At 45.9% G+C, this 22,859-nt stretch overlaps 1 protein-coding gene across 4 annotated transcripts; it reads right to left on the bottom strand.

Annotated features, from left to right (window-relative positions):
• Positions 1 to 943: 943 nt before the first annotated feature.
• FBXW9 (F-box and WD repeat domain containing 9) lies at positions 944 to 22,410 on the bottom strand. Of its 4 annotated transcripts, none has more exons than XM_075859107.1 (11): positions 22,344 to 22,410; positions 15,111 to 15,583; positions 9,206 to 9,342; positions 8,862 to 8,990; positions 8,371 to 8,483; positions 6,743 to 6,834; positions 4,776 to 4,924; positions 3,980 to 4,093; positions 3,110 to 3,199; positions 2,969 to 3,034; positions 945 to 2,598 (listed from the first exon to the last, which is right to left on the bottom strand). In XM_075859107.1, the coding sequence occupies exons 2-11, from the start codon at positions 15,514 to 15,516 to the stop codon at positions 2,524 to 2,526; spliced, it is 1,371 nt and encodes a 456-aa protein (XP_075715222.1). In that variant the 5' UTR covers positions 15,517 to 15,583; positions 22,344 to 22,410; the 3' UTR covers positions 945 to 2,523. The 4 variants fall into 4 exon arrangements, with proteins under 4 accessions (XP_075715225.1, XP_075715222.1, XP_075715224.1 ...); XM_075859109.1 differs by lacking the exon at positions 22,344 to 22,410 and adding an exon at positions 22,249 to 22,312; XM_075859108.1 differs by lacking the exon at positions 22,344 to 22,410 and adding an exon at positions 17,588 to 17,699.
• Positions 22,411 to 22,859: the final 449 nt, after the last annotated feature.

The raw sequence follows: 22,859 nt of genomic DNA, 5'->3' as shown, positions 1-22,859 counted from the left end.
CTAGACTGTGGAGGGACCAGCGGCAGCGTTTACACTAGACTGTGGAGGGACCAGCGGCAGCGTTTACACTAGACTGTGGAGGGACCAGCGGCAGCGTTTACACTAGACTGTGGAGGGACCAGCGGCAGCGTTTACACTAGACTGTGGAGGGACCAGTGGCAGCGTTTACACTAGACTGGAGGGACCGGCAGCAGCGTTTACACTAGACTGTGGAGGGACCAGCGGCAGCGTTTACACTAGACTGTGGAGGGACTGACAAAAGCGTTTGCACTAGACTGTGGAGGGACTGTCGGATGCCTTTGCACTAGACTGTGGAGGGACCGGCAGCAGCGTTTACACTAGACTGTGGAGGGACTGTCGGAAGCCTTTGCACTAGACTGGAGGGACTGTCGAAAGCGTTTACACTAGACTGTGGAGGGACTGGTGGCAGAATTTACACTAGACTGTGGAGGGACTGGTTGCAGAATTTACACTAGACTGTGGAGGGACTGGTGGCAGAATTTACACTAGACTGTGGAGGGACTGTCGGAAGCGTTTACACTAGACTGTGGAGTGACTGTCGGAAGCGTTTACACTAGACTGTGGAGGGACCAGCGGCAGCGTTTACACTAGACTGTGGAGGGACCAGCGGCAGCGTTTACACTAGACTGGAGGGACCGGCAGCAGCGTTTACACTAGACTGTGGAGGGACCAGCGGCAGCGTTTACACTAGACTGTGGAGGGACCAGTGGCAGCGTTTACACTAGACTGGAGGGACCGGCAGCAGCGTTTACACTAGACTGTGGCGGGACTGACAAAAGCGTTTGCACTAGACTGTGGAGGGACTGTCGGATGCCTTTGCACTAGACTGTGGAGGGACTGGCAGCAGCGTTTACACTAGACTGTGGAGGGACTGTCGGAAGCCTTTGCACTAGACTGGAGGGACTGGTGGCAGAATTTACACTAGACTGTGGAGGGACTGTCGGAAGCGTTTACACTAGACTGTGGAGGGACTGGCGGCAGAATTTACACAAAAAAATCAGTTCAAATGAAGTCAAATATTAACAGAGTTTCTGAATATTCTATTTGGATTTTTATGGAAGTTGTTGCTTTAATCAGTGCCGTTTCCTTCATCATTTTACAGTAAGGCCCTGTTCACATGGCGGAATTTTTCATTTTCATTAATCCATTCCTTTCAATAAGAGCCGGACGCTTCTTTTTCCCACTAGCTGGAAAAAGAAGCGTCTTGCTCAATCTTCGGCCGGATTCTGCCTGAACCTCCCGTGTCAATGGGAGGGATCTTCCTGTCGACCGCAGGAATAATTCCAACGGACTCGCCATGCAAAATCCGCTGTGTGAACAGAGCCTAACAAATCCTGGTAGAAATCTGTCTAAATACAACAAAACCTAAAGAACAAGACGACCCCATGGATTCTAGTTCCCATCTTTTTCCTCTGACAATTTCGTCTCTGCAGCTCTCCCCTATCAGGATGGGACTTGCAGTGCTGTTTATCATAATCTGCCCGATCCATTAATATAATAATGCTAGAACTACAGTAGAGACTGACACAGCTAGAACAATAGAAGAGGAGGAGCAGGAGAAGAAGGTAACTATGTTATTCCGGGGCTGTGGAGAAACTTCACAAAAGACAGTATCCAGGGATTTTCATGTATTTAAAACGGTGACTAAAAACCTGAGCATGATACGTGATAAACAGAGACTGTATCCCTCCGAAATTATTTATAGTGCTTATGATCATTGACTAGAGAGCTGCCATTGAATATTGAAATGAGGTACATGTGACTTGCTTACATCGCTCGCCGGATTCCATGGATCTGATCACCTGGGGTCCGACCGAGCTTACGGTAAACTGGACAAAGCAGCGCGCTGTTTTAGGTGGTCTGTTCATGTGGAAGACAACCACACGCAGCTTGATTTGTCATCCAATAATGATACTCAATTTTGATAGGATCATTATTTTGCAAGTTCCTCTTGAGCACATACATGCGGTATTATATCCTTTGTCTTACAATATCCATCCCTTGGGTTAGCACAGAGTCAGACATAGGGCCCCTGGTTGTCCTGTCCTCTTTTCTATTGGGTGGTGAGGACTTGGGTAGAAGTCCTCTCTCTACAAGCACTGTGCCATTAGGTGAACTGGCACAATGAAAATGGGGTATAGGGCAAACCAGCCCCAGGCCCTTCTGTCTTGGGTGGGGAAGGATGTTGTGGTATGAACAAGCGCCAGAAGGGGGCACCATTTTGATCTTTACCATGGCGCAGCTTCTCCTCCTGTATGTTGCTGCTTCCCCATTTTAATGTGGCCCCGTTGTCGGAAGACCACGCATCATATCTCAGCAAACATGGCCACCTACTGATCACATCAAAGTAAGCAAAAAAGATGATGGAAGGAGGAGCACCTGAGACGTCCGGCCTTTAACCCTGGTACGGTTTAATGCATTCGATGCTGGTCGCCGCATGTTATTCAACGTCTCTCTTGCATTTGTATGGCCAAACAGTCAACAGACATCAAGTGTTGATGGTTATTCAAGGAATCTCCATATCTCCACTGTCTGTCCACAAGAGGCCGCAGCCACCGTGCGTCCGGCCGCGCTGACCTGGTGTGGCGCAGAAATAGGGAAGAAAAGAAGAGATGATGTCACTGGTAGAATGATTACACGTCTACTAGAATATAATGTGAACAGTGACATGCACATACATCTAACCAAGGAAAGTGCTGCACCTGGTGCCAACCAAACACACACACACACACACACACGCACACACACACACACACACACACACACACACGGTCATGTTTCTCTACAAGGGAAGAACTTGTGGGCCATTTGCAGCGACCGCTAGAACTTTTTCCCCATAAAGAAATAGCGAAGTCAAACACTAGTTACACCGTGACTTGCGGGTGACCAGAAGTCGCCATGTAGGCCTAGTCTTACCCCACCCATCATCACAATATGACAGTCTTACCCCATTGACTACACTGCTGTGTGCCTGCGTGCCGAGCGTCGTAGGCGGATCAGTGGGAATGTGGATCTGGAAACGGAAAGCAGCGTCAGGATCCGTTAACATGTAGTGCCACGTGTAGGACAGAATTCACATTACACCTACCTTCATAGTTTTATCAGTGGACGTGGTGTAGAGCGCACCTGCCGAATGCCAGATACCAGTGACTTGGGATGTATGTCCTACATCAAAACACTAAGCGGGTGGGGAACACACACAAGAGGGGGTTATACTGAGAAGATGATCAAGGGGATGTATGGGGGGGGGGACAGGATGGGGAAGGGAGGGATGATGGAAAAGGAAGAAAGGGAGCAAGTGAAAAAAAAAAAGAATGGGAGGAGAGGGGAAGAGGAAGGGGGTAGAAAGTAAGTAAGAGAAGGAAGGGTTGGGTTAACAGAAGGGAAGGAGAGGAAGGTCATGGAGTACAGTAAGGAAAATATTAAGGGAAAAAAATGAGAAAGAGGGATTATAGGAGGGAAGAATGGCAAAGAAGATGACAGAGGGCATGGATGAAGATAACCAGGTGAAGAGTCCATGGGTTGTGTGTGGTATTGCAACTCACTATAATGGCACTGAGCTGCAATACCAGACACAACCTATAGACAGGTGTGGCACTGTTTTGGGAAGAAAGCAGCCATGTTGTTCTCTCTCTGGACAACCCCTTTAAGTCAGATGCCTGACAGGGGGGTGGAGCCAGAAAATACAACATGGATTTGAACTATCTCATCTCCCGCAGGAACACATCTATGTATAATGCTGCTAGAGTTCATGTCTGGGATAAGTCTAGGCTAGTAGTCGGTAAGAACAGATAATAAAGTGGCCAGCTAGTGAATATTTAGGGATCATTAGAATATTAATAACACATTTTAATATTCTTGCCCATAATACTATGGGACTAGATCTACAACACTGTACACAGATGGCCCTATGATCAGCATCCACAATGTACCAATAGCAAAGTGCAATTTCCAGTACCCGCAGGTGCTGGAATGTCCCTCCGTGGTTCCCGTACACGTGGATCAGACCTTGGTTGTCTCCAGCCCACAGCTGATGGGCTTCATAGGACATGCAGAACAGGTAGTTATCCAGCTGGGGGAGAGAGAAAAGAGAAATAATCAAAATCCAGCCTGGTCACGTGATTGGTTGCCAGGACTCATGCAGGTGCGGCCTTGTAGGATCGGCACTATTCATTATGACTTCCTAACAAATTATTATTTAACCCCTTAATGACTGGGCCTATTTTGGCCCTTCATGACCATGCAATTTTTTCAGTTTTTTTCATCGTTGCATTCAAAGAGCCATAAATGTTTTATTTTTCCATCGACGTAGCGTTGCGCGGGCTAGTTTTTTTTTTGCGGGAGGAGTTGTATTTTTCAACGGAACAATTTTGGGCTACACGTAGTTTTATTGACTTTCTTTGGGGGCGGGGTGAAAAAGAACAGCAATTCCGCCATGGTTTTTTGCTTTTTAAATCTATGTCACTCACCCCGCGGTGTAAATGACATGTTACCTTTATTCTACGGGTCGATACGATTACGGCAATACCAAATATGAAGAGGCTTTTTTTTTTATGTTTTACTACTTTTGCACAATAAAAACACACAAAAAAAAAAAATTGCCACATTTCAATAGCCGTAACTTTTTTGTTATTTTTTCGTCAATGTCGAAAAGGCTAAAGGCTATTTTTTTTGGCAAGACGAGATGTAATTTTCATTGTTCCTATTTTGGGGTACATGGGATTTGTTGGTACATTACACAACCATCATCCCACCTGTATTCTCTGTGAGACTGCATTAACCCTGCGGTCAAACACAACCAAGGTTCTGTCCTCGCTCCCAGATATAATGTGACGTTCGTCGGCCGCAAGAGATAACACTGGACTGGAATGTATCTTTCGGGACTTTATCAATGGTGAAGAAGCTGAAAAAAAAAAAGATTAATTAGTAAAAGAGCCATGGTAAACCCTAGTACTTCCAATGTGGGGCTTTTAAAAGGGAGGCGCTGTTGCATTGGTGCCTATGGAAAGAATAGGCAATTGGCAGTGGTGGAAACTGGTACTGCAAGGGAACATCTATGAGATATAGAACCCCGTTTCCCTTGTGTGGTTTGTACAGGATAACGGAAGAATGAAATACTTACCCATTACAGATGATGCCGGAAGTGGGCCCCACCGGTGGCTATGAAATGTTGTGCCCATCTTATGTTTAGGAACACATTCTGCAGCACCACACGTTCCATATTCCGGACATGAATTTCACTTTGGACACTGTCTGGATATTAGTTTCATAAATCCCACCCTTCAGGTAACCCCACAGGTAAAAGTCACACATGGTTAGGTCTGGTGACCGTGGAGGCCACAACCCTTTGCTCCGTACGTTCTTCTGTGAATGCTTCATGAACTCGGCACAGGGACGGGTGCGACGTAAGGTAAGTCGCCCCGTCTTACTGAAAGAAACAATACTCACGCTTGTGATCAGTGAATAGAATTGCTCGACGACTGCGTTCACATTTTCACCAAAGAATAATGGACCAAAATCCGCATACCCAAAACTGTGCACCAAATGCTGAATTTTGGATCATGAAGTGGCTGTTGGTGCAGCTTTTCTGTGTGCCAGGACCTATTGTTCTTCAGACATGATGTATTGCAGCCGATCCAAATGGCCGTCTACCATTATATCCAGCAGCCAATTGCGCTTCTGTTTATCCCCCTCCTTTAACACTTGCACAACTGACACTCGGTACGGCTTCAGGTGAAGAGATTTCGTTACGTCGACATGTTGTTCTGCTGACGTGCGCCTACTGGGACAATTTTTGGGCCCATTTCCTCTGACGTCTCATAAGGGTATGTTCACACACAAACTCGAAAACGTCTCAAAATACCGAGCTGTTTTCAAGGGAAAACAGCTCCTGATTTTCAGACGTTTTTTAAGCCACTCGCGATTTTCGCTGCGTTTTTTAAGGCCGGTTTTGGAGATTTTTTCGATCGAGTCAATGAAAAACGCCTCCAAAAACGTCCCAAGAAGTGACCTGCAGTTCTTTGCGTGGAACAGAACGCCGTTTTCCCATTGAAATTATTGGGCAGATGTTTGGAGGCATTCTGCCTCCGATTTTTCGGCCATTTATAGGTCATGTGAATATACCCTAATCCTCTCCTGGTTGTCTGCAACAATGACGAGTGTCCGAACACATTGTTGTCTATTTTTTTTTGTGATCGGCCACGGATAATGTGTCACGCTACTTCCACACCAAACAATGTATACTGGAATGAGGAAGTCCGGAAAATATCCAGCATAACGGTCCTGCGTTTCTTTGCATGAGGTGAATATCGCAATTCTTTGTTGAATTGAATACGACATGTTGGATGCGCTCGCACACAACACAGCTGCTCACCGCTGAGAGTGCCGCTCGACTGGCAGGAAAGGATACCATGGGCCTCATTCATTTCTTACACTGCTGTGGTAAAACGAAAGCTGAGCTCTGATTGGTTGCTATGGATAACAAAGAGTTTTGATGAATTAGCCCGATAATCATTATCCTGTACAAATCACATAAGCGAAACGGGTCTATTCTTCGTGGCCCAACCTGTATTACCGAATATACCATCCTATATACCGTACGTGGTTCCATTGGCATCGTGTTTATGTAGTATCGCCAGTACAGACAGCGACAACCAATTCACAAACCACGATACAAGCGCAGAAGTCTCTTTACTGAGACATACCGCAGGGACAGTCTCACCTCTTGGGTCAAACACGCTCACCCTCTTGTCGTAGGATCCGGCTACCAAGATGTCCGGCTGATAGGCTAAACACAGGATGGCCGCTCGCCCCCTGCAGAGAGATTAGGGCGAAATCAAATTGATTGAGTCATGAGTTGAGTGTAACGGTGAATCTCTTACATTTCTAAAAAGACACTAAATCTAAAGCGATCTTCTCTCAATTTGCTATGCTGTTACATGGAGTCTGTTGTTCCCTGTTATCAGCCATTCCAAGCAGGGGAGAGTTTGACTGTAGTAATCTTCAATAAAATGACTGCCAAAAAGTCCAGAAAACTCCCTTTCCCCTACTTTGCGGCACATTTCCCTGACACGGAGAACCTCCAGAGACATATGTCCTGTATGACCAGATCGGTCAGTAAGGCTCCGTGCACACTACGTTTAGCATGTATGTCAGGAGAGCTCCCGACGTACACACTAAACTTGTCGATAGGCCTCCATTAGCCAGACGGAGGCCAAAAGAGTGTCCTTTTGGCCTCCGTTGGGCTGGTATATGTTGGTATACCATAGTATATTACACTTGTCTATCCCGAGGGATCTCACAAAAACACATATACTGCGCAGTATACGTTCAACATGGGAGTCTATGGGTGACGTATGCCACTATATGGCATAAATCACAAATATACATTTAACGTATACGTCATGGGCATTTCAATAGTCAATAGACGTATACGTTAAATGGATACCGTTATAGTCTACGGTCGACGTTTCCGTTAAACGGATGCCTAACAGTGGACCATAAACTATAATGGTATCCGTTTAACATATACACCATGAAGAATAGTCATGAGAGTTCATACCGTTAAACTCTATGGTGACGGGTGCCAATATTAGGCATCCGTCACAGCCTACAATAAACGTATACATCACGCGTTTTTCCTGGTGTATAAGTTGAACGTATGCATCACGCGTTTTTCCTGGTTGATAAGTTGAACGTATGCATCACGCGTTTTTCCTGGTTGATAAGTTGAACGTATGCATCACGCGTTTTTCCTGGTGTATAAGTTGACCGTATGCATCACGCGTTTTACCTGGTGTATAAGTTGAACGTATACATCACGCGTTTTTCCTGCTGTATAAGTTGAACGTATACATCACACGTTTTTCCTGGTGTATAAGTTGAACGTATACATTACGCGTTTTTCCTGGTGTATAAGTTGAACGTATACATTACGCGTTTTTCCTGGTGTATAAGTTGACCGTATGCATCACGCGTTTTTCCTGGTGTATAAGTTGAACGTATACATCACGCGTTTTTCCTGGTGTATAAGTTGACCGTATGCATCACGCGTTTTTCCTGGTGTATAAGTTGAACGTATACATCACGCGTTTTTCCTGCTGTATAAGTTGAACGTATACATCACGCGTTTTTCCTGGTGTATAAGTTGAATGTATACATCACGCGTTTTTCCTGGTGTATAAGTTGAACGTATACATCACGCGTTTTTCTTGGTGTATAAGTCAAACGTATGTCAAAAATGTGATACGCGCCGAGCCTAATTCTTCTGAATGTTGGTGACCTGTCCTCTGACCTGCACTTCCAATGTTACACTAAGGAGAGTGAACTTCTTATTCCCACGTATCTTACTTGATGTCCTGAACCAGCTGACCATCAGCTCCAATATCCCAGATCTTCATGGTGCTATCCCAGGATCCGGAGCACACACGATTCTCACAAGCAGCAAGTGACCAGGCCCAGCCCTATGAGGAACGTCAGATACTACGGTAATTTTGTGGCAGCAAATGGAGCATCATGCCTGTAGCGGAGTACTATGGGACCCCATTGCACAAAATAGAACGGGTGCCCAGGCACCATGACCACCAGCAGCAAATTTGCCACATGAAATGATTAGGATCGGTCTATTATCATTCCTGTCCCCTGGATCTTTTTCTCTATTTATAGGTCTCCCGACAATCTAAATTTAATTTTTCCATTATCGACAACGATAACCGTATCTCACCTATTAGTGGCGTCGCGAGCTGCTCTGCCTGCTACTCTGGTGCTTGAATGAATGAATGAACTTACACCTATTGTGCAGCGCCCTCTAGTGCGTTATATATGCACTGCAGCGTTAATACCTTATGGGTTCCGTTTTTTTCTGTCCCCAAGGCCTTCACTATGACTTTCTCTTGGTCATTTCCCAGGTTTCTCAGATCCCAGAGGCAGACATTTCTGTCCCGTGATCCAGACACGCATAACGATCCGCCCTGAATACAAAAGAACGACAAAAAAGTTCATTAATTTGTACGCCAAGAAAAGTTACTTATATAAACAGGCCATAGTATGTGAGGGCAGTCAGTCATAGGCGGGATCATATGCTAGTAGTGTAAAAGTATCTGACGACTGATGACTGGCTATGATACAGGAGAATACAGCCCCTCCAGTTCACAGGCTTTCGTCTATGTGAAAGGGAAGACGGCACCTGTAACAGAAGAACTGCATCTATGGAGGCGTAATGACCTTCAGCCAATGAGAAGTGTTCTGTCTTCCTGTTATCTGACCAATGAGAGAGCTGTTCTTCCAATTCTATACAAGCAGATGGCCAATCAAAGTTTTCTTCTGCAAGAAGAACGAGAAGAGGGTGAGGTCAAACCTATGTCCTGATGTCTGTGTATTAGGAGGAGAGGTCTGTGTGTCCTGATGTCTGTGTATTAGGAGGAGAGGTCTGTGTGTCCTGATGTCTGTGTATTAGGAGGAGAGGTCTGTGTGTACTGATGTCTGTGTATCCTGATGTCTGTGTATTAGGAGGAGAGGTCTGTGTGTCCTGATGTCTGTGTATTAGGAGGAGAGGTCTGTGTGTCCTGATGTCTGTGTATTAGGAGGAGAGGTCTGTGTGTCCTGATGTCTGTGTATTAGGAGGAGAGGTCTGTGTGTCCTGATGTCTGTGTATTAGGTGGAGAGGTCTGTGTATTAGGAGGAGAGGTCTGTGTGTACTGATGTCTGTGTTTTAGGAGGAGAGGTCCGTGTCCGGATGTCTGTGTATTAGGAGGAGAGGTCTGTGTATTAGGAGGAGAGAGGTCTGTGTGTCCTGATGTCTCTGTATTAGGAGGAGAGGTCTGTGTGTCCTGATGTATGTGTATTAGGAGGAGAGGTCTGTGTGTACTGATGTCTGTGTATTAGGAGGAGAGGTCTGTATGTCCTGATGTCTGTGTTTTAGGAGGAGAGGTCTGTGTATTAGGAGGAGAGGTCTGTGTATTAGGAGGAGAGGTCTGTGTCCTGATGTCTGTGTATTAGGAGGAGAGGTCTGTGTACTGATGTCTGTGTATTAGGAGGAGAGTTCTGTGTACTGATGTCTGTGTATTAGGAGGAGAGGTCTGTGTCCTGATGTCTGTGTATTAGGAGGAGAGGTCTGTGTATTTGGAGGAGAGGTCTGTGTGTCCTGATGTATGTGTATTAGGAGAAGAGGTCTGTGTACTGATGTCTGTGTATTAGGAGGAGAGGTCTGTGTGTACTGATGTCTGTGTATTAGGAGGAGAGGTGTGTGTGTCCGGATGTCTGTGTATAAGGAGGACAGGTCTGTGTGTACTGATGTCTGTGTATTAGGAGGACAGGTCTGTGTGTACTGATGTCTGTGTATTAGGAGGAGAGGTCTGTGTGTTCTGATGTCTGTGTATTAGGAGGAGAGGTCTGTGTGTCCTGATGTCTGTGTATTAGGAGGAGAGGTCTGTGTGTCCTGATGTCTGTGTAATAGGAGGATAGGTCTGTGTGTCCTGATGTCTGTGTATTAGGAGGAGAGGTCTGTGTACTGATGTCTGTGTATTAGGAGGAGAGGTCTGTGTGTACTGATGTCTGTGTATTAGGAGGACAGGTCTGTGTGTACTGATGTCTGTGTATTAGGAGGACAGGTCTGTGTGTTCTGATGTCTGTGTATTAGGAGGACAGGTCTGTGTGTCCTGATGTCTGTGTAATAGGAGGACAGGTCTGTGTGTCCTGATGTCTGTGTAATAGGAGGACAGGTCTGTGTGTCCTGATGTCTGTGTATTAGGAGGACAGGTCTGTGTGTCCTGATGTCTGTGTATTAGGAGGAGAGGTCTGTGTGTACTGATGTCTGTGTATTAGGAGGACAGGTCTGTGTGTCCTGATGTCTGTGTATTAGGAGGAGAGGTCTGTGTGTCCTGATGTCTGTGTATTAGGAGGAGAGGTCTGTGTGTCCTGATGTCTGTGTATTAGGAGAGGTCTGTGTGTACTGATGTCTGTGTATTAGGAGGAGAGGTCTGTGTCCTGATGTCTGTGTATTAGGAGGAGAGGTCTGTGTCCTGATGTCTGTGTATTAGGAGAAGAGGTCTGTGTACTGATGTCTGTGTATTAGGAGGAGAGGTCTGTGTGTCCTGATGTCTGTGTATTAGGAGGAGAGGTCTGTGTGTCCTGATGTCTGTGTATTAGGAGAGGTCTGTGTGTACTGATGTCTGTGTATTAGGAGGAGAGGTCTGTGTCCTGATGTCTGTGTATTAGGAGGAGAGGTCTGTGTGTACTGATGTCTGTATATTAGGAGGAGAGGTCTGTGTATTAGGAGGAGAGGTCTGTGTCCTGATGTCTGTGTATTAGGAGGAGAGGTCTGTGTGCCCTGATGTCTGTGTATTAGGAAGAGAGGTCTGTGTGTACTGATGTCTGTGTATTAGGAGGAGAAGTCTGTGTGTCCTGATGTCTGTGTATTAGGAGGAGAGGTCTGTGTGTCCTGATGTCTGTGTATTAGGAGGAGAGGTCTGTGTCCTGATGTCTGTGTATTAGGAGGAGAGGTCTGTGTACTGATGTCTGTGTATTAGGAGGAGAGGTCTGTGTGTCCTGATGTCTGTGTATTAGGAGGAGAGGTCTGTGTGTCCTGATGTCTGTGTATTAGGAGGAGAGGTCTGTGTGTACTGATGTCTGTGTATTAGGAGGAGAGGTCTGTGTGTCCTGATGTCTGTGTATTAGGAGGAGAGGTCTGTGTGTACTGATGTCTGTGTATTAGGAGAAGTCTGTGTGTCCTGATGTCTGTGTATTAGGAGGAGAGGTCTGTGTGTACTGATGTCTGTGTATTAGGAGGAGAGGTCTGTGTGTCCTGATGTCTGTGTATTAGGAGGAGAGGTCTGTGTGTGCTGATGTCTGTGTATTAGGAGGAGAGGTCTGTGTGTCCTGATATCTGTGTATTAGGAGGAGAGGTCTGTGTCCTTATGTCTGTGTATTAGGAGGAGAGGTCTGTGTGTCCTGATGTCTGTGTATTAGGAGGAGAGGTCTGTGTGTCCTGATGTCTGTGTATTAGGAGGAGAGGTCTGTGTGTCCTGATGTCTGTGTATTAGGAGGAGAGGTCTGTGTGTCCTGATGTCTGTGTATTAGGAGGAGAGGTCTGTGTGTACTGATGTCTGTGTATTAGGAGGAGAGGTCTGTGTGTTCTGATGTCTGTGTATTAGGAGGAGAGGTCTGTGTGTGCTGATGTCTGTGTATTAGGAGGAGAGGTCTGTGTACTGATGTCTGTGTATTAGGAGGAGAGGTCTGTGTGTGCTGATGTCTGTGTATTAGGAGGAGAGGTCTGTGTCATGATGTCTGTGTATTAGGAGGAGAGGTCTGTGTGTACTGATGTCTGTGTATTAGGAGGAGAGGTCTGTGTCATGATGTCTGTGTATTAGGAGGAGAGGTCTGTGTGTCCTGATGTCTGTGTATTAGGAGGAGAGGTCTGTGTGTACTGATGTCTGTGTATTAGGAGGAGAGGTCTGTGTGTACTGATGTCTGTGTATTAGGAGGAGAGGTCTGTGTGTACTGATGTCTGTGTATTAGGAGGACAGGTCTGTGTGTACTGATGTCTGTGTATTAGGAGGAGAGGTCTGTGTGTGCTGATGTCTGTGTATTAGGAGGACAGGTCTGTGTGTACTGATGTCTGTGTATTAGGAGAGGTCTGTGTCCTGATCTCTGTGTATTAGGAGGAGAGGTCTGTGTGTACTGATGTCTGTGTATTAGGAGAGGTCTGTGTCCTGATCTCTGTGTATTAGGAGGAGAGGTCTGTGTGTACTGATGTCTGTGTATTAGGAGGAGAGGTCTGTGTGTACTGATGTCTGTGTATTAGGAGAGGTCTGTGTCCTGATCTCTGTGTATTAGGAGGAGAGGTCTGTGTGTACTGATGTCTGTGTATTAGGAGGAGAGGTCTGTGTGTACTGATGTCTGTGTATTAGGAGGAGAGGTCTGTGTGTCCTGATGTCTGTGTATTAGGAGGAGAGGTCTGTGTGTCCTGATGTCTGTGTATTAGGAGGAGAGGTCTGTGTGTCCTGATGTCTGTGTATTAGGAGGAGAGGTCTGTGTGTACTGATGTCTGTGTATTAGGAGGAGAGGTCTGTGTGTCCTGATGTCTGTGTATTAGGAGGAGAGGTCTGTGTGTACTGATGTCTGTGTATTAGGAGGAGAGGTCTGTGTGTACTGATGTCTGTGTATTAGGAGGAGAGGTCTGTGTCCTGATCTCTGTGTATTAGGAGGAGAGGTCTGTGTGTCCTGATGTCTGTGTATTAGGAGGAGAGGTCTGTGTGTACTGATGTCTGTGTATTAGGAGGAGAGGTCTGTGTGTGCTGATGTCTGTGTATTAGGAGGAGAGGTCTGTGTGTACTGATGTCTGTGTATTAGGAGGAGAGGTCTGTGTGTACTGATGTCTGTGTATTAGGAGGACAGGTCTGTGTGTACTGATGTCTGTGTATTAGGAGGAGAGGTCTGTGTGTGCTGATGTCTGTGTATTAGGAGGAGAGGTCTGTGTGTCCTGATGTCTGTGTATTAGGAGGACAGGTCTGTGTGTACTGATGTCTGTGTATTAGGAGGAGAGGTCTGTGTGTGCTGATGTCTGTGTATTAGGAGGAGAGGTCTGTGTGTCCTGATGTCTGTGTATTAGGAGGAGAGGTCTGTGTGTCCTGATGTCTGTGTATTAGGAGGAGAGGTCTGTGTGTCCTGATGTCTGTGTATTAGGAGGAGAGGTCTGTGTGTACTGATGTCTGTGTATTAGGAGGAGAGGTCTGTGTGTACTGATGTCTGTGTATTAGGAGGAGAGGTCTGTGTGTACTGATGTCTGTGTATTAGGAGAGGTCTGTGTCCTGATCTCTGTGTATTAGGAGGAGAGGTCTGTGTGTACTGATGTCTGTGTATTAGGAGAGGTCTGTGTCCTGATCTCTGTGTATTAGGAGGAGAGGTCTGTGTGTACTGATGTCTGTGTATTAGGAGGAGAGGTCTGTGTGTACTGATGTCTGTGTATTAGGAGAGGTCTGTGTCCTGATCTCTGTGTATTAGGAGGAGAGGTCTGTGTGTACTGATGTCTGTGTATTAGGAGGAGAGGTCTGTGTGTACTGATGTCTGTGTATTAGGAGGAGAGGTCTGTGTGTCCTGATGTCTGTGTATTAGGAGGAGAGGTCTGTGTGTCCTGATGTCTGTGTATTAGGAGGAGAGGTCTGTGTGTCCTGATGTCTGTGTATTAGGAGGAGAGGTCTGTGTGTACTGATGTCTGTGTATTAGGAGGAGAGGTCTGTGTGTCCTGATGTCTGTGTATTAGGAGGAGAGGTCTGTGTGTACTGATGTCTGTGTATTAGGAGGAGAGGTCTGTGTGTACTGATGTCTGTGTATTAGGAGGAGAGGTCTGTGTCCTGATCTCTGTGTATTAGGAGGAGAGGTCTGTGTGTCCTGATGTCTGTGTATTAGGAGGAGAGGTCTGTGTGTACTGATGTCTGTGTATTAGGAGGAGAGGTCTGTGTGTGCTGATGTCTGTGTATTAGGAGGAGAGGTCTGTGTGTACTGATGTCTGTGTATTAGGAGGAGAGGTCTGTGTGTACTGATGTCTGTGTATTAGGAGGACAGGTCTGTGTGTACTGATGTCTGTGTATTAGGAGGAGAGGTCTGTGTGTGCTGATGTCTGTGTATTAGGAGGAGAGGTCTGTGTGTCCTGATGTCTGTGTATTAGGAGGACAGGTCTGTGTGTACTGATGTCTGTGTATTAGGAGGAGAGGTCTGTGTGTGCTGATGTCTGTGTATTAGGAGGAGAGGTCTGTGTGTCCTGATGTCTGTGTATTAGGAGGAGAGGTCTGTGTGTCCTGATGTCTGTGTATTAGGAGGAGAGGTCTGTGTGTCCTGATGTCTGTGTATTAGGAGGAGAGGTCTGTGTGTACTGATGTCTGTGTATTAGGAGGAGAGGTCTGTGTGTACTGATGTCTGTGTATTAGGAGGAGAGGTCTGTGTCCTGATCTCTGTGTATTAGGAGGAGAGGTCTGTGTGTCCTGATGTCTGTGTATTAGGAGGACAGGTCTGTGTGTCCTGATGTCTGTGTATTAGGAGGAGATGTCTGTGTATTAGGAGATGTGAATGTGTGCAGGATTTATAGTATAACTTACGTTCTACCACTGGAAAGCTGGAGCTGACTCTCTTCTGAACTCTCACCTTCCAGGTCACCTTCTCTGACACAATGTCTCGGAGTGTGCGGCACACCAATGGTAGCACACTGAGGATGAAACGCGCGTCTAGATACGACAGTACGTGCAAGATGAGCTCAAGGGGGAGGAGTAACAGCAGTGATGTCACCACTCCATCCTCGCCCGATACTGGAGATTTCTTCAGATCCAAGCTGCCATGCGGGATCCCATCTTGAGCTTCCATAGGCAGAGTACGAGGTGGTCGACTGCCTTTGTCTTGTAGGGTCACAGTCCTAAGGACCCTTGACATATAATCCATCGCTTGTCTTTCTGGGTTTTCCGAGGTTTCCCCATCAGAGTCATTATCAGCCTCCCGAGTACTCGCCATGATTGTAAGAAAAGAAACCTTCAGCGTCTATCTCTGTATCTACACCAAGAGGACCCGACCCCATGAACTGCAAAATAAGAGGAAATATCTCAGTGTAAATAACTCTAAGGGTTTATTCAGACGAACGGGAAAAACGTCCGTGCAACGCGCGTGATTTGCACGCGCGTTGCACGGACCTATATTAGTCTATGGCGCCGTGCGGACATGTGCGTGATTTTTACTCAGCGTGAGTCCGCTGAAAAAAAGTCACGACATGTCCGTTCTTTCGGCGTTTTTCACGCATCACGCACCCATTGAAGTCAATGGGTGCGTGAAAACCACGCATGCCGCACAGAAGCACTTCCGTGCGAACTGCGTGATTCGCGCAACAGCTGTCAAAAGGATGAATGAAAACAGAAAAGCACCACGTGCTTTTCTGTTTACAAACATCCAAACGGAGTGTCTTTGAGATGAGCGAACCCGGACAACCGAACCGAACTTCACCGGGTTCGGCCGAACTCGTTTTGACCGAACCCGGCAAAATAATTGCACCCTGGACAGTGACTTCTGATTCCAATATACATGAACGTGTAAAAAAAAAAAAGAAGAAGTTCTGACTTACCGATAACTCCCGGCTTCTTCCTCCAGTCTGAACTCCCGGGATGACAATTCAGTCCAAGTGACAGCTCCAGCCAATCACAGGCTGCAGCGGTCACATGGACTGCCGCGTCATCCAGGGAGGTGGGGCCAGATTTCAAGAGAGGGACGCGTCACCAAGGCAACGGCCGGGAGGGAAGTTCTCGGTAAGTACGAACGGTTTTTGTTTTTTTTAACAGGTTGCTCGATATGGTGATCGGAATTCATTGTCGAGGGTGCTGAAAGAGTTACTGCCGATCAGTTAAGTCTTTCAGCACCCTGGACAGTGACTGACGTCGACTAGCCTCATCTCTATGATGGCGGCTGCGCGAAAATCACGCAGCCGCGCATCATACACGGATGACACACGGAGCTGTCAAGTGGTTTTTGCGCGCGTGTGAATCCAGCCTTAGGTTCTGTTCACACGGAGCAGAATTCTTGTCCGGATTTGTGGGCGGAAAATCCGCAGTGTATTGAGCACTGTACAATTGTTGCGTATTTGTTTTGCAAAATTTCCTGAAAATGTCGTTTTTTTTTAATCCACCACATGTCAATTTATGCGTAGGAATGGTTACGCATTTGTTGTGATGTTGGTTTTTTGCAGCAGAATAACTGCATCTCCGCAGCAAAATTCGCAACTAGAAAAATAAATAAGTACATAAATAAAGCTTTTTCTATTTTGAAATGAAAAAAAAGACCATACTCACCTCCCCCGAAACCTCTATAGGGCCGCGTCTCTGGTCCCCTGGCCTTTGTTGACGTTTTTTCCCATATGACCGCTGCAGCCAATCACAGGCTGCAACGTCACATGGGATGAGAGGTCACCCCAGGAGCCAGATCAGCACAGGCCGGGGGACCAGAGACGCGGCCCTATAGAGGTTCAAAAGGAGGCGAGTATGGTCTTTTTTTTATTCCCCTCTTCTTCTCCGCAACGGCAAATCTGTCTGAAAATCTTCACCAAAGCAAACACGATTTGGTGCGGACTTTCACCTGGTATATGGGTTGGATTTGCTGCAGTTTTCCGCAGCAAATCTGACTTGTGTGAATTTACACTTGATTCTCAGAAGACCGTTTTATTACAATTCACTGCATCAGCCAGAGGTACAATTGTCAGTGAATGGGAATTTTCAGCAGCGGTCTATGAAAGACCCCAAACAATCTTATCCCACTGATCATAGGTGGGGACTGGCTGTAGTTTCTTCCTATATTCTGGACATAGGTATTTCATGTTCCCACCAGCATTTGCATTAGTGTAAAAATGGCTAAAAAAAAAAAAAAGGTTTAAAAAAAAAAAAAGTGTCAAAAAACCACTTGCATTTCAAAATCTGCCTCAACAAATCAACCACTTGGCAAAAAATGCCACCTCCACAAATCCTTAAAGGGGTTGTCCGAGATAAATTTTTATTTAAAAGTTAAACACACAATCCACACATTAAATATTCCCTAATATACTTACCTGTGCAATCTTGCTTCTGTTCTCCGTTCTGGCAGCTCTTTTCTTCCGATCACCTGTCTTCTGACGTCACGTTTTCTTCCTCCTCCACTGTCGTGTCGTGTCCCGATCACATGGTCTCGCCCCAGCGAGACCTCGGATGGGACACGACACGTCACTGGAGACGTGTCGTTTCTGCGGGTGCCCGCCCAGCCTATGCAGCTTTTTTTCACTGTGAGCGCGCCTATGCGTGTTCACAGTGAAAAAAGTGAAGAGGGACGGCACCTGCGGGAATGTCGGGTCTCCGGCTGTCAGTGACTGCCGGGGACCCGGAGGAGAAGATAGAAGCAGCTTTCGCTGCTTCTGTCTTCTCCGATGTCTTTTTACACAGCGTTCAATGAACGCTGTGTATAGGAATAGAGACAGCAGCAGCGCCGCTGTCTCTATTCCTCCCGGTGATCATGTGACTGGTCACATGATCACCGGGTACCGTTAGTGGCAGACTGCTGCTGGGTCTAATCAGACCCAGCACAGCCCTATTAGTGACAATCGTCACTATGAGAGGGCTGATTTCCCCTGTAACTGGGGCTGCTGTGCAGCTCCAGTTACAGTGGAAAAGATGGTGTAAAAAAAAAAGAAAAAATATATATAATGTTCCCCAAAGGTCTTTTTTGACCTTTGAGGGACAGACAATAATAATAAAAAAATAGTAAAGTACAAAAAAAAATTAAATAATAAATACACATAAAATACCCACCCCAAAAAAATACCGTTCCCCCTGTCAATCATTGTTGTAACGCTAGTGCTGACCCAATTACCCTAATATAGACATGTAATATATAGAAATTTACGGTAGACAATGACGATCACAAATAAAAGGTCTATTTTAGGGTAAAACTATGTTATTACCAAAAAAAAATAGCTGAAACGTAAAAAAGCTTATTTTTTTACTATTATTTTCAAACTTTATGAATGAAAATTCTAAAATGGCAAAAAAGGTGTGTATAAAAACGCTTAAAAAAAAACCTGCATTGTCTACGGAAAAAACGCCGCAAAAATAACGTCGTTAGCGCAACAAATAAAAAAGTTATAGCCATTTAACTAACACGTGCTAAAAATGGCTAAACGGTGCCCCGTCCTGAACTAGATAAGATCTTCTGGGGTCCTGTATCTAAGCCTACATTGTTAGGCTTAGATACAGGGTCTAACAAACAGTGTCACACATGGAGCTTGTATCTAAGCCTAACACAATGTAGGCTTAGATACAGGACCCCAGATGACATTCTTTTTATTCCTGTATTAGGGTATGTTCACACGGCCTATTTACGGATGTAATTCGGCCGTATTAATCCCCGAATTACGTCCGAAATTACGGCTTGAAATCGTTGGCAAACATCTGCCCATTGAAAGCAATGGGCTGATGTTTGTCTGTTCACACGAGGCGTATATTTAGCCCGCTGCGTGAAACATACTGCATGTCCTCTATTGGTGCGTTATCATGCACCTACACTCAAGTAGATGCATGCGTGAAAACCATGCACCAAACAAGCGTGTTTGGTGCGTGATTTATGCTGCAATTTGTTGTAACAAGCATTAAAATCGAGCATTAAAACTGCCTTGCGGGAAAAAGAAGCGACATGCTCCATCTTTGGGCGTTTACGCCTCTGACCTCCCATTGACTTCAATGGGAGGCAGAGAAAGCGTATTTCGCGTTGTTTTATGCCTGCGGCGCTCAATTGCCGCGGGCGAAAAACGCCACGGAAAACGACGCAAAAAACGCAGCAAAAAAAGCCACAAACAATGCCGCAAAAAACAGACGCAAAAAAAGAAACCCCGAAAAGGCTACGATAAATGCCGCGAAAAACATCACAAATAAAGCCGCGAACAAAGAGGCAAAGAACGCCACGAAAAACGACAGGGAAAACGACACGAAAGACGCAATGAAAAACGCAGAAAAAAAAACGCAAAAAAAGACGCGAAAAACGACGCAAAAAAGGCTACGATAAACGCCACGGAAAAAGCTGCGAAAAACATAGCGGAAAAAGACGCGAGAAACGCCGCAAACAGAGGCAAAGAACGCAGCAAAAATCAACTGGGAAAACGCCACGAAAGACGCAACGAAAAACGCAGCAAAAATAGGCGCAAACAACGACGCAAAAAAAGAAATGATAAACGACGTGAAAAAGGCTACGATAAACGCAATGGAAAACACAGCAAAAAACATCGCAAAAAAAGATGCAAACAAACAAGCAAAAAACGCCAAGATAAACGAAGCGAAAAACGCCCCGAACAAAGCGGCAAACAAATACGCAAACAGCGCACAAAAAACGGGTAAAAACGACGCAAAACTCAACGTGCAGGGAGAGGTAAATCTGCCGCAAACTTCAAGACGGAATTTTGAGGCAGATATTCCTCCGGCAAAAAAACTGTGTGAACATAGCCTTAGTGGAGAGAGACATGAGATAGAAGAGGGTGGACGAGGGTGAGGGTGGACGAGGGTTAGGGGAGACACGAAGAGGTTTATAGACCTGAAAAGAGAAAGAAAACATAAATGTGAAAAACATAATGGGGGGAGAACATTTGCTCATCATCCTTCAAGAATGTCAGCAAGGAGACAAGTGCAGTGAAGGAGGTCAGCGGGGAGGAGCAGGGACAGCTCACGTGAACTCTTGGAAGGTACGTGCACGCTCATTGCAGCCTGCAATGAGCGTGCACGGGAAAAAAGTTTCATAACAAGGAAAGATCAACAAACCAGACCTGAACTGCATGTAAACAAACCGTGCTAAATTCAAAGAAGAAATGTGCTAAGTAGAATTTTTTTTTAAAATAATGCTTTATTTAGGTTGTCTGTATAAGGGGTAATGTATGACACAGTTTTTGAAAAAATGTTGGTATCTCGGACAACCCCTTTAAGTTATTTTTTGTATAATGAAAAGTTTTACAATTTTAATAATAATTCCTCAAGGTTTTCAAGATCTCTGCTTGTTGTTATTCAGTAGGAACATTCGATTGGTTGGAAAATTGGGTCACTTGTTCACACGGGGTCTTTTGCCGAGTTTTTTGACGCGGAAACCGCGTCGCAAAACTCGGCAGAAACGGCCCGAGAACGCCTCCCATTGATTTCAATGGGAGGCGTCGGCGTCTTTTTCCCGCGAGCAGTAAAACTGCCTCGCGGGAAAAAGAAGCGACATGCCCTAACTTCCGCCTCCGACCTCCCATTGACTTCAATGGGAGGCAGGAGAAAGCGTATATCTCGCTGTTTTATGCCCGCGGCGCTCAATGGCCGCGGGCGAAAAACGGCGCGATAATTGCCGCGAAAATCGGCGTGCAGGGAGAGGAATATCTGCCTCAAAGTTCCAAACGGAATTTTGAGGCAGATATTCCTCCCCCAAAATACTCCGTGTGAACATAGCCTAATTTATACAAGAAACAACATTAGGCCTCATGCAGACGACCGTAGCCATGTGCGCGGCCGTGTTTTTCGGGTCGGCCGGGGGCGGAGTGTCACCCGCGAGCCGCCCATAAATCGCGGGCCGTGCACATGGCCACGTCCATTATTTCCTATGAGCCTGGACTGCAGAACACGGCCGTAATAAGGCTTGCCTGTCCTTTTTGCGGTCCAGGCTCCTGGGCCTTGCACAGACCGTGGAAAGCATGGTCGTAAGCATGGCCCCATAGGAATGAATGGGGCTGCAATTCTCCTGTGGATTTTCGGGGGAATTGCGGCTGCAAAAGCACTATCGTGTGCATGGGGCCTAAATTTGAAGAAACTGGATAAGCCCTTTAAAGTGCTTGTCTGGTTTAGAAAACCCATTTTCATATACCCTGAGGGGCCATTTTGAGTTGCTAGTAGGGGGAACCCGACCAGGCTCAGTCAGTCAGTGCTGTGAGTAGCTACGAAGAGAATCTGACTCTGGAGGACCCGGCATTTCTGTGTATAACATGGATAACACATTGATTTGAATGGACACTGTGTAATGCTTAATTTTACCTGTGGTGGCGCTGGAGGGAAATTAAACACTAGCTGCCAGGTTTCCCTCCAGATCACAGCTGATCGCTGGGTATCCAGCTCTGTGATCAGGTTATCATCGGGGGACCCTTTTAACAAAAAGGATTGTCCAAAGCGGAGAACCCATTTTATGCTACCACTATTTGAAAACGTGACCATACATTAGTAATACGAGGGTTAATTATTGGTAGCACGGACTAATCATTATGTGTATAGACACACAAACTCCAGGGAGGGGACAACTCTGGATCTACACAAGAACATAGGGATCCTGGGTAGTCACCGACTCGGGTCTGCTGTAACCATTAGCAACCAGTGTGAGGCGCACATTTGGTATCCCGTTAGACTTCTTCGCACGCAATTACAGAGGGAAACATTTTTATTTGTGGCGTTTCCCTTTAAGACCGGGCTAGATCAAAATGTAAACAGGTTTTTTTCTTGGGTCATCTTCACAAAACGTTTATCATCCACGTCTGTTGCAGCAGGCAGCTACAATTTGCGAGCGACACTGTTACAGGACAGAGTTGTTACAAGTCGCCACATACACAGAGTAATTTCCCCAGTCTATTCCTATTATATGAGGTTTATTAGACATTATATAAGAAGAACATTCATAGCAATAGAGTAAATAAACATAATAGGCTTGTATACAGTAATACGTCCCTACGTCACCCACAAAATGGCGCCAGCCGTATACACAGGACAGCGCCGAGAAATGACTGTCATTTATACATTTTCTGATGTTCTTCACAATCTTCTAAAGCTACACACCTGTCTCCTAGGACACCGCCCATACGTCCGGCGCCTATCAATGACGTCACCGCGACGCAGCTCTCCTGGAACACGTGTAAAGTTGCGACTAGGTATCACCATGGAAACGGTAAAGGAACCAATAGGTGGTCAGGAGGAGGAGCTTGCGTAGAAGACCATAAAAAGAGTAGGCTGTAAACGGTTGTAGCTTATCTTTCTGTAGGGTTAGTGCAAACCCTGCTGGCGAAAAGGTGGTACTGCGCATTAGGGATATGAGAATTTATGAAAAAGCTACCGTGTAATATATATATATATTTATTTATGCATACATACATACATACATACATAGACACATATATGCACACACTGCTATAATGTGCTAACACTATGGGGGGAACTTATTGAATCCTGGCCTGGAAAACAGAGTTAGGGCCTGTTCACATCACTGTTCGCTTTCCATTCCGGGGTTCCGTCTGAGGTTTCCGTCGGGTGAACCCCGCAACGGAGAGTCAAACTGAAACCACAGCTTCCGTTTCA

Source organism: Rhinoderma darwinii, chromosome 3 (genome assembly GCF_050947455.1).
Source record: "Rhinoderma darwinii isolate aRhiDar2 chromosome 3, aRhiDar2.hap1, whole genome shotgun sequence".
NCBI lineage: Eukaryota > Metazoa > Chordata > Amphibia > Anura > Rhinodermatidae > Rhinoderma > Rhinoderma darwinii.
This window is presented reverse-complemented; position numbering and strand designations above follow the sequence as displayed.

Excerpts from the sequence above, each read along its gene's own strand:
- FBXW9 (XM_075859107.1), bottom strand. The coding sequence starts at position 15,516 with ATGGCGAGTACTCGGGAGGCTGATAATGACTCTGATGGGGAAACCTCG. Across the intron at positions 6,835-8,370 it reads CAGCTGGTTCAGGACATCAA|GGGGCGAGCGGCCATCCTGT; the intron begins GTAAGATACGTG and ends ATCTCTCTGCAG. Across the intron at positions 2,599-2,968 it reads ACAGCAGTGTAGTCAATGGG|GTCAGCGCGGCCGGACGCAC; the intron begins GTAAGACTGTCA and ends GCGCCACACCAG.